The sequence below is a fragment of the Pyrgilauda ruficollis genome, unplaced genomic scaffold, assembly GCF_017590135.1.
Source record: "Pyrgilauda ruficollis isolate IOZ18807 unplaced genomic scaffold, ASM1759013v1 scaffold3, whole genome shotgun sequence".
In the NCBI taxonomy this organism is placed as follows: domain Eukaryota; kingdom Metazoa; phylum Chordata; class Aves; order Passeriformes; family Passeridae; genus Pyrgilauda; species Pyrgilauda ruficollis.
The window spans coordinates 21744606-21756688 of NW_024524377.1; the positions used below are offsets into that span (position 1 = coordinate 21744606).

At 36.1% G+C, this 12083-nt stretch overlaps 1 protein-coding gene across 1 annotated transcript in view; it reads left to right on the forward strand.

Annotated features, from left to right (window-relative positions):
• ITGA4 (integrin subunit alpha 4) overlaps nt 1–12083 on the forward strand; it is a 34813-nt gene that overhangs the window by 7967 nt on the left and 14763 nt on the right. Inside the window, exons 6-15 of the mRNA XM_041473420.1 lie at nt 596–725; nt 4007–4092; nt 4407–4466; nt 4560–4697; nt 5352–5463; nt 7089–7183; nt 7492–7582; nt 8891–8936; nt 9306–9460; nt 10802–10956. Coding sequence (XP_041329354.1) covers nt 596–725; nt 4007–4092; nt 4407–4466; nt 4560–4697; nt 5352–5463; nt 7089–7183; nt 7492–7582; nt 8891–8936; nt 9306–9460; nt 10802–10956 — 1068 coding nt within the window. The remainder of the gene's footprint in view (nt 1–595; nt 726–4006; nt 4093–4406; nt 4467–4559; nt 4698–5351; nt 5464–7088; nt 7184–7491; nt 7583–8890; nt 8937–9305; nt 9461–10801; nt 10957–12083) is intronic.

Here is a 12083-nt window from a genome sequence, read left to right on the forward strand (position 1 = left end):
CTAAAAGTGGATGTGTAAATGCAAACATCAACACTGTATTTTATTGTGGGAGGCAAAAATCACTTTTTAATGTATTTTTAATTGAATCTTGCTATGACTTGCATGATAATTCTCAAGCAAGACTTTAATTTTTATTCCCAAGAATACTTTTACACCTTACTAAATCCAAAGTTATTTTTCATCTAGAAAAAGAACATGGATATAGCAGAAGATGAAATTTTATTATTCTTTTTAATCTGTTTGATGTAACATTTATAATGCTTACCTTCTTGCTTTACAGAGTAATATTCTATATTATTTAATCTCCATTCCACCTTAAGATTGTAATTTCTAAAAAACTCTTTTGAGAAGAGGATATCCTGATTCTTGCTGTGTTTTGTTGTTACAGTTCAAAGCTTTTAATAATGGTATTTTTATGAAATCTGGAAAACATTATCTGTAATTTAGTAGTAAACCCCAGTGCTGAGCCAGATGCATCTCCAGTAGCATTTCATAGAATTCACAGGAGATCTAAAGAAGAGCATTTTACTTGTTTTGCTTATTTTTGTGAACATTTCAATGTGAATAACATGGCTGTGTTTTACTTTTCTTTCAGGACTTAATTATAATGGGAGCCCCTGGATCATTCTATTGGACTGGTTCTGTGTTTGTATACAACACAACTGCAAATACAATCCACTATTACACAGATTCAGATAACGAAGTGAAATTTGGCAGTTATCTAGGTACTTAAAGTATTTAACACTTTACTAAAATATAAGCTAAATAGCTGGTTTTGGCGGGAGTGCACAGTGTTTTTCAGTGTTTTCACTCTTAAACCCAGAGCAGTTCTAAAGATGTGTTCTGATTTTGTTAAATATGATAAGGCTTCCTCTCTGTTCTTTTTATGAGGAAACTTCTCAAACAGTGGATTTCTATTCTTATAATCTCACTGCTGACTTTTAACCATTTATTGATTTAGAAGGTAGGGATGCTTCTGATTAGCAATGGTTTTCATTTCACTCAAGTCTGCAATGCTGCCAAGAGCTTTCACAGACTTTAGAAACAAACTTTCTTCCAATGGTTTTTTTTTAGTTTTTTATTGCAAATATATCTTAGTCTGGATATGTGAGAAGGCAAACCTCATTTATGAATGTCTGTAACCAAGGCCATGAAGTTCTACTCATGTACCTATATCCAAGTAACTAGCTGAATTTGATGCTACAGTTTGGAGAGGTTTGTGCCAAAAAAACAACAGCAGCTTCAGTCTTCTCACTACACTGAGAAAAGCTCGTCTGTCCTTCCTGAATTCCTAAGCAAGAATATTTTTGCTTGTGACCATTGGGTTTTGCATTTTCCCATTCAAAGTTCCGGTGCGCGTGGATAAACATTTCCTGTTTCTGATTCCACTCCTGTGACAATAGGAAGTTGGCATATGTTATGAAATAGCTATTGTGAAACACAGTGAGCTAAGACTTCAGAATTCAGTTCTGGGCCTGCAAAGGCCACAGTGACTGTGGGAAAGTCAAGCAGGAGAGAGACTGGCTGGTAAAGGGGATCAGACACGCAGATCCCTAGTAGAGCTAGGGAGACACCAGTAGACACCCTAGCAGACACCAGTGGAACTTCTAACCTTTCCCAGGACAAAAGAAGAGCTTCAGAGAATGGAAAGCTCCAGTTTTCCAATAGTAATCAGCAGAAAAAGTACTGCACCTATCTAGGGAAAAAAGTTCATTCCAGATTTCTGCTTCTACAAGTATAAGAATGAGACTTTCTGTAATGAATGAGTCAAATCATTGATAGCCAGAAGCCAGATCCAGGCAAATGGGTAAAAACCTGCATAAGGACTGTGTTGGGGAGAGATTAGGGAAGGCCTTTCCACACATATGTGGTCTCTCTTAGTTGCCTTGGCCATCCAGGACCTTATACCAGCTGGAGTTTGCTTCACTCTAGTGATCTGGTGCATGTTGGCTCAGCACAGCCATATGTCTTCTGAACTTGACCTTCTACAGGAAAGTGAAGAAGGGCACCATTGACTCATCTGTATGTCTTTACAGTAGCAGCTGTGATAAACTTGGAATTTTGCAGTTTCACGCTACTTTAACTTCTGCTCCTTTCCCTCATAGTGTGGTTGAAAGGATTTAAAGGTATCTTCCTTCCCTCCCTCAGCACCTGTCCCATCTTTGTAATTATTGAAGATGAAAATCTGTTCATTGTTAATTCCATTACCAAATTATTTTTCTTAGAAGTCTGAGTTTGTTGCTCCCTTTAGTAATGAATAAAATTATCCCTACCAAGTGTTGGAAGTATATTGTAACCACAGTGTAATTCAATCATGTGAGTAGATACCATTATCTACTTACTCTATTCTTCCACTGGTAGGGACCAAGATGTTGGCATCTTTATTTATGTTTTTCATTAGCCTGTTAAAGAATAATAATTAAGAAACTGGAGACTACAGGAAGTGCAGTAGTATTGTGGCATTTTCCATAAGTTGGAAGAAACAAAGGTGTTCATGTACCAGACAACTGAAAGAAAGAAGGAAATTGGATATTTGTAATACATAATACTAGGTAATATTTTCTAGACTACTTCAGAGTCTCTTGGAGAGTAGTAGATAATGGACTTCTATAAAAGGAATTTTCAAAATTATTCAGGCTTTCAAATCAGCTGGCCCTGATGAAACTGTAACCTTAGGCACTTAAACTGCCTTAAAGAAATCATAAAATAGAAGACAATTTTAGAAATCTGAGAAAGGCAAGTAACATTTCAGAAAACTGACAAACTGTAGTAATGGTAAAAAGGAGAAAACTATGGAGTTGGAAATAAAATTTCATTTCTCTGTGCCTTTAAATTTAAAGGGTCAGTTTTGTGATTTCCTCTTTCCCTGCCAAACATTTTAATACCATTAAAGAAAAATGAGAACTATGTGATTACTGTAATTCTTGTGTACATTTGACTTTTTTTTTAAAGTCCTTAAGAATTTGTAATGTTTACACATTAGCAAAACAAAAATAACTAGAAAGTAAATGTCAGAGGAGGTAAATGAAGGTTTATCCTTTATTTTTTTGTTGAGTAAATAAAAACTAGGTGTTGACCTTCAAGTGATAAATTTCTCTGTTCGTCTCTTTTAGATTAAAATATGAAAAGAAAAAGGTGGCTTAATGAGAACTTGAATTCTAGGCAGTTATCTTCACAGACAAAAGATTCAAAGCTTGTTCTCATCTATCCAAAATGATTTTTCCATTTTGTCTGCATGGTGTGAACATCAGCCGTCATTCAGTAAATGCGAGAGTAGTGGAATGTTATCTGTCTTGTATTCTGAGCTGTAATGTACTCTGGAAGGAGTGAGGATGACTTGTGCAGCTACAGGTTGAGGTGTTAGCCTTTGTTTTGCAATTCAGTGTCTGGATGTCTGCACCAAAGTATGGTCCTGTTTATGATCTCTCTGCACATACAGAAATGCTTTGTGAGGTAGATTTATTTACAAAAGCTGATGTAATGTTTTCTTATTGCATAATGAGGCTTTTGCAATTTGTTCCTGACATTTTATGTCTGTGTCCATGGTGCTCTGTGTGTGTATGTGCACATAGAAGTAGCACTACATCTAATTTTTCTTCAATCCAGTTATAATAGTCAAAGAGTAACAATTGAATCAATTATTTCCACATTCCAGTGCTTGTACTTGGATCATTTTTATTTGCATTAATAGTATGGACTTGCTGAACAATTGCAGAATATACATTAACAGAAGGTGTTTACAATTCATTTTATTGTCTCTTGAAGTATGGCAGATAATTGAGTTCTTGAGAAGAAATGAGTGTTTTTCCTGCTTGATGGAACTTACTGTCTGTAGTGACCTTTTACTTCAAAAACTTTCTATTCTGTTTTCATTGCTAACTTGCATGAGGTCTGAATGTCAGATTTATGATAATTTATGGTGTTGACAGCTTTTATAAGGCATGCTCTCATTCTTTCTTTGTTACATAGCATTTCCAGTATTGAATAGTGCATTTCTGATTTGCAGGATACTCTGTTGGAGCTGGACATTTTCTGACGCCATCCAGTATAGAAGTAATTGGAGGGGCTCCCCAACAGGAGCAGACTGGTAAAGTAAGGAATTGTCTATAATATTGGCTTAAAGACTGTAACCCCACATAAACACCCATGATCTTCCAATTTAGATTAATACATTAGAGACAAGTACCAGATATGACTTCTCAGGGGGGGAAAAGTTGAATAAGGAATTAGGGTAGGCAGTCTGGATAACACTGAAGAAAGGTGCAGGAAGAAAACAGGAGATAACTGTACTTTGTGATATTGTGCACTGTTTTGCTGATTCTCTAGCACATGCTGTAGAGAAAGCACTGGGAAGTATTTCAGATTGCAGTTTGCTGAATTCTGCTTTTATTTTCTTTTCCTTTTAGGCATATATTTTTAGCAATGAGAAGCAACTAAATATTCTATTTGAACTAAGGGGTAAAAAGGTAAATCTACCATATTACTTTTTTGCACCTTACAACTTCTAACTCATCTTCATCAAAATTCAAACATAATAATGATTTCTTGTCTGCACACAGCTTGGTTCTTACTTTGGAGCTGCAGTTTGTGCTGTGGACCTGAATTCAGATGGCTTCTCAGACTTACTAGTTGGTGCTCCAATGCAAAGTACCATCAGAGAAGAGGGAAGAGTTTATGTCTATATTAATTCAGGTTCTGTAAGTATTTTCTCTTGAAAACACACGGCAACACAGCCGTTCTGGTTTAACAGGCTAAGGGGAAGAGCTTTCCTCTCTTATCCCATATTTCTAGATATGGAAAAAGCAGCAGTAGAGCTGTGATGAGTACCCCAGCAGGGAGTGTACAGCACACCCCCAAAAGGCTGCAGTGTCAGCTGTGGCACAGTTTCTCCCACCAGTGCTGGAGCTGCAGACAGACTGGGTTCATCTCCTAGGAGCCGTAGGTGGTGACAGCCTGCCACTGCAGCCCCTTTCCAAGCTCTCCTCCACTACTGTGCTTCCCACTGAACTGCCATCTGAAGAGCAACTTACCAAGCCTTCAGAAGCATACAAGGACTGAAGCATTTGCTTGCAGTTACTGGTACCAGTCAGGAAAGAGACTGGTACTCCTCAGTTTTGCAAATGACGTGACTGGACAGATCACGCATTAGATCATGCTTCTTTTTATTTTTTCTAAGGTTCAGAAGTGAAAGTGTAATTACTTCACTATTCTTTCACTAAATACCATAAAATGTATTTGAAAATGCTTGCTTCTACATCAAGAAGTTTGGTAGGGTTATATATTGGTATCCAAGGCAGTTTTCACATTTTGAGTAATGTTCCATTTATGTGCCATTGACTCTTTTTCGTCAGGAAGCAAAGATGGTAGAGCTGAACATAGAGCTCAGCGGGAGTGACTCATATGCAGCAAGGTTTGGAGAGTCCATAGCCAATCTAGGAGACATAGATAATGATGGCTTTGAAGGTAAGAATACAAAGAAAACCTGTTGGGTTTTATTCTCTCTGATTAATGGAATGTCATAATAAACCAGGAGGATTATGGAAGTCTGAGAATTCTTTTGGTTTGGCACTCGACTTTTCTTTTTTGACTTGAAATACAGCTGCTTCACAGGCATTGACATTTAATACCAAGGCACTAGGTTCTGTCTAATAAAGAGCATAAGCATAAAGTGATAGCATAATCTGTAGCATAAACTTTTGTAACTCAAATAGAATCACTAATCCTGTATTAAATATCTGAGACGAAGGTTGGGGAACAATTTGGCAATTCTGTAACAATCATAAACAAAAATGGAGTCAAAATCTGCTTCTTTGTCACCAGTAAGTACTAAATACATGGGGATATTGAAAACAACCTGCACGTTGTGACACTGGAAATATTGAAATAAAAAGTGGATGTAAGATGGAGAGTGGCAGCAGGAAAAAAAATTGTGAGAAAAAGGCTGGAAGCAAAATATAAAGAGAAATTGGGTAATAAAAAGCATTTTTCTGTAGTAATTAAAAAGCAGAACAGAGCCATCTTCTTCAATGATCTAAACCATCAGTATCGGCCCTGTAAAGATAATGGTGTTTGTTGGTGTAGAATCTGACCTCAAGAATGTGTGTGTAATTGTAAGAGGCACAACTTGACTGTCGCATTTTCATCTCACCAGTAGAGAGATGTATAATGTGCTTTATGTGGTTTAGTCACCACAGCATGGACTCAGTCAGTGTGGATTCAATCAGAGAATTGCTCTGTCAAGCCAAACAGTCAGAGGCTTTGCGTTTCTTGTGATTTTGGTTTGGTGCAGCATCAAGTATTTCTGATTGGCAGATACTTCAGTTTTTGCTTATTTGTAAATGCAAGTTCTTAGGTATTAATAGTGACTTTCAAGATGGTATAAATAATCTCCCCATCACTCCCTCCATGGCTTGGTTAACAGCCTCTGGCTATTTGAACCATGGGAGTTTTTGGTAAGGGCTGTTTAGAGTGGATTGGTGAGTAGATATGTTCATTCAATTTGTTATGAGTTGCCACACCCCTCTGGGATTAGGTCATCTAGGCATAAAACATATCCCTTTGTACCAACCAGCTACCTTCATTTCCTTGTTAAATGCCTTTCCAAGCTTATTATTAACTGTTATGGACATTTCATAGAAAAATAAGTGGTTTATTTTGGGCACTGTAATAAGAGTACTTGTGTTTCAGTGACTTAATTCATGCGGGAGGAACAGGAAAATCATCACTGTTCCATAAATACAAGGCTTGTTTTTTTCTTTTTTTTTTAAAGACCATGATAATTTTGCCTTTTTTCATGGTAACCTTTTAACCTCTTAAGGGTCAAAATTAGCATTGTTGGAAATAGACTTTGTCTTTAACAAAATGGCAGTATGTGATGGTTGCTTTTCACACATAGTAATTAAGGCAGAATCAGATTACTGAGCTGGTTTGTATTGTTTCTGTTTGCTTTATATCTGTGTTCAACACTGCCTTTGAATTCAGGCAAGTAAATCTGGTCTGGCATTGCATGCATCAAGATTTGCATTTCTTAAACTGTTTGGTGGTCATATTTCCTAGTCAATGATCATTGCTGAATTGTTTTTCCACAGATGTGGCAATTGGGGCTCCACAAGAAGATAATCTAAAAGGGGCCATTTATATATACAATGGCAGGAAAGATGGAATAACACCATCATTTTCACAGGTACGCTTTTCAGTGCAAAATACCCAATCCAGAAACCCCAAGTTTAAATCTGAGAGGGTTTTCCCTTCATTTTACAGTCTGACCATCTGAAGTATATTAAAAGACTTCAGAAAATTTTTATGTGGTCTGTGATTTCCAGTCATAATATAACATGTAAGAGAGAAAAAAATTGTTTTGGGAGCTTTAAAAAAGGTTTATGGGATTTAAATTCAGCATCAGGATTGTTCTGCTAACATTTTTCTTTGGAAATTTCAACTCAGAGATTAGCTTTCCAAGAATAATTTTCTCTTTTACATTTTTCTCCTCAGAGAATAGAAGGACAAGAAGTCAGTAATTCTTTAAGCATGTTTGGACAATCCATATCAAGTGGCATTGATGTGGATAACAATGGTTATCAAGGTAAATTAAGCAATTTTGTTTATTTTTAATTTTTAAAAGAATAGAAATTCATAGGGAGCAGACTTATTGTGCTGCTTGATACTTTTAACAGAAGCAGAATCTGTTATTGAGGTGACATGTCACATCTCATATTTTGGGAAGAAAAAAGAAGAGGTGAAGCTGAGGCCAGGCAGTCAGTTTTCACGGTCATGTAACTATTATTTAAGGACTGAGAACAATGTAAATGTGAGATCGTAGTGCACAAGGGCAAGAGAAATGGCATGTATATTTTCAAAGCAGACGTCTCATCTACAAATGTCACAGTGAGCTGGGCACTAGAAGCATGTTTGTTGTCCAGGTTAGTGTGCTAATCTAAATATATTGCTGGCCTTCCCGGAGTCTGGATTTTGACAGGAGTCATGGGCTCCTTGGCTCTCAGTCTGAGTGAACAATACTTTAACCTCACTTAGGGCTCATGGCATTGAACTAACACCATTGTGGAGTTCTTGTGGCCATGACAGAGTAGTGCTAACTTGGTGCCAAGCATATATTAATTGTTTTATACATATCATCAAAACATTTTGACATTTTGCAGATATGTCTTAGGTCTGGCATGTCTGTCCTGCTCTTGGGGATGTAAAAGCACAAAGTTGCCGTGTTGTGTGTCTGGCTGTGTCCACAGAAAGGTTATCCAGGTTAATTTGTAATGCTGGCCTAAAAGGCAGGTTGCAAGTAGTCTGCTCACAGGTCAGCTCTTGGTTACTAATCTGGCAGTCACATCCTCAGGCCCTTATATCATTTAGTCACCTAACAATTCACTTTTGCTACCTCATTTGAGAGGTATATTTACTGTCTATATTTCTTTCCTTCTTGCATGAATCGATTACGGTTCGTTTGGAATAAAGGAAATACTTTTCTCTCTCTCTGTCTATCTATAATTTCATACATATAATAGACATAAGCAAATCAGTTACATATATAAAAAACAGTATGTGCATGTATAGCAATATTGAATATCTGGATGGAGAAGAGGACAAATATCTCCTATTTAGCTGAGTTGTCCTTCAGTATCAACCACTTAAATGTGAAATAGAAATAAAATCATCACATTATCAGTATCTTGAAGTCCAGAAAATTAGCATGCAGCATTTATGGACAGTGCACAAGTATTTGAGGAACTGTCTTTGAATATAGTATATCCCTTCTATTAAATAAAGGGCAAATGGTGTCTTATTATTCACCAAAAGGTGAATATGCTATAAAATGCTTGTGCCTAGGAAGTAATTCCTGTTGAAAAATTATGATTATTGATACATTCTTTTTGTGCAGATGTAGCAGTTGGTGCATTTTTCTCTGATTCTGCTGTGGTGCTGAGGTGAGATTGCTATGTTTCAGTACTTTTAAAGACTATACAATTTAACTCTTTTTTAGTGGAATTTATTAAAACTCAGTAGTTTAATTTAACCTCATATTCTTGATATCTTCAACTTCAGTCATTATACTCTAAAAGGCTCTACAAGTGAAACATTTAAGTAAACACATTGAAAAAATGAAACTATCATTCTGTAACCTTTTGAGGTAAAAATAATTTGCATACAACTGTTTGAAACTGTCTGAAAAATGCAGATAACTTTAAAATTATAATTCTAAAATACAAAAATAGATTGTCAGGGATGGTTAGTTTTTGCAGAGATTCTGTAAGCTATATCTGAACGTTATTTGTGTTACTCTTTTCTATTCTTAGAACAAAGCCAGTGGTAATTGTTGAAGCTTCTTTAAGACATTCTAATGCAATAAATCGAACTAATTTAGACTGCATGGAAAATGAGCAGCCTGCCACCTGTATGAATTTGAAGATCTGCTTTGCCTATAGAGGACGAGAGGTGCCTGGTTATATTGGTAAGCTACTGGAAAAATAATCCACTATATGTATTAATTTTAAATGCACCTATTTACAAATAATGCTACTGGTATTTAATAAACCATTAATCTGACTTCAGTACAAAATGAAAAGCTGAAAACATGGATACCTCTTCTATATCATGATTACCCTATAACATCAAGCCATTACACTTCAGTTTGGAATCAGAGCACATCCCTGCTAGAACTGCTGGAGTTACTTGGAGAGACAGCAGCATTAAAAGGGTGGTATTTAGATGTCCTCTAACAGCAATCTTCTCAGGCATGGACCAAACCAGATGGGACTGCTGGAGGATGCTGCCTTCCCCTTGGCAATAGAGAGAAAACATTCCTTCCCAAACCAGCTCAAGCAGTCGATCATACCATTGTGGGGCATTTTGTGAAAGAGGAGGAGTCCCACCAACATTACCGAAAAATAAATCTTGTGTTGTATTTTATATAATGCATATTTTCCTTTTGGCAAAAACTGGTATTGCTGGAAGTGGTGTCTTTCAGAAGGAATATTCATGGTAAATTAATTTAATATAATTTACTGTCTAAATTTGACTGTATTGCCTGAGTGCCTTTAACCTACTTGTCATGTGCTATTTGTAAACTGCAAACAGCCCTTCAAGTACATGATATATAAAATTAAATTGCTCAACTCTTCTATGTGAGAACAGACAATAACCTTTGGGAGCATGTTACAGAGAACACATGCAGCGATGAACTGCAAAGTTATGTGTCTTTTCATCTTCATCAGATCTTTTGAAATTCATATTAATTTTGAAAGATGAGCAGTCAGACTGGGTCACCCTCGCTGGACTTGTACATAAGACTTTTTAATTAAAAAAAAAGTACTAGTAGGAATTGTAGGTAACCTAACCCTTGGCAAAAAATTAGAAGTACTGGATCTGTAATGCTCTGAAACTTGCTTGCAACTTGTTATCATAGCAATTCATGCTAACTTAAATAGAAAAAACTGTGAAGTTAAACAATATTTGTCAGTGTTAGTTGACTTAAGTCTTTGTTGTTAGTTACTGTCAGCCCTGTAACTAACCAAAGCGGGTTTTCTATAAATAGATTTTGGTAGAAAATATAAATACAATCTGATAAACTATCTCTGCATGTATTGGAGCAGCCATGAAGCAATTTTCGGGTACTAGAAGTTTTTCTTAGCATGGATTTATGTCAGTGTTTTTAAGCAGAGCATTTTTAAATGCATGTTACAGAATATACTTATGGAAGTGAGTCAGAAATTGTAATTTCTACCATAAGCTTATTAAGATTGCAACACTTAAAGATTTATAACCATTATTTTCCCTGGGGTTTATTTTGTAGTGTTGCTTTATAATCTGAGTGTTGATGTCAACAGAAAAGAGGATACACAAGCAAGATTTTATTTTTCCTCCAATGGAACATATGATACAATCTCAGGAAAAGTAAAGATTTACAGCAATATTACTGCCTGCAAAGATCATCCAGCATTTATGAGGGTAATGTAGTTTTCAGTATGTATTGTCTTGTAAATCCTTTGTTCTCCTTTGAAAAGCAGACCTGCTGCAAAAGAACCTCTTCTGTTTACAATTGTATCACATCATTTTGGAAGTAAAATGTTTGTATTCAGAACTTCCACAGTTAATATATTTTAATTCTGGTGCTTTCTCAGCTTTCTCTGAGGAAGTCAGTAGGTCTGCCATCTCTTACATTAGTGAGAAGATGTATAATCATAATAATAACCACAGTGATTAAGTTGGACTGTGAGCATTCTTGAAATTTTTTCATCATTTTTATGCATTGATAGATCATATATAGATTGACATTGGTTTGGATCAACCATGAAGATAAAACATTCATATTCTGCTGAACATTTCTGATGGAACATCATGTACTCCTTAAAGCAGAATCTTAAAACTTGCAATTTTTATGTTTTGTCATCTGTAACTGTTTCAAAGAACACGTGTATGGTCTTGTTCCTGTTTGTATTGTGAGTAGATAAGGTAGACTCAGCTAAAAAGCAAAGAACCCATTCCTGATCCATAGGAAGGGGAGGATTGCTAGAAAAGTCCGTAGTTCAGGGTTTGTAGTGTGGTGTGCTTTGTGAATTTGCTGCTAGGAACCAAAGGCTAGCAGGGTGTGAAGAAGAGCACTGCTTGGGCTTGATTTTTTCTCTTCAAGGAATGCAGCACTCACCCATAACCTGAAGGTGGAAATGGGGTAGGAAGAGCACTGGGGCATGACCTATCCCCCTGAAAGAGGAATAAGTGACTTGTCTTGAAAGTGGAATAAAACCTGTAATCAGGACACAGATAAAATATTTTAAAGGCCATTCAATTAACAAGAAAAAGTTAATCACTTTTATTCTATCAAACATCTTAGAAGCTTGTCCTCCAAAACAAAAATTTTGGAAAAACTTGGAAGTCCTAAACCACAACAAACAATAAAAATCAGTGGACACAAAGGAACCACATTTTATTAAACTCACAAAAAATAGATTTCTCTATTGTCAGACCTTAGGTAGGAGGGAAGAGAGGGAGTATTTAGATATACTGGGAAATAAGGGAAATAAAATAATGGACTAGTTTGCCTAAGATTTTCTTTGAAATCCTCAAGGTAGCAATTC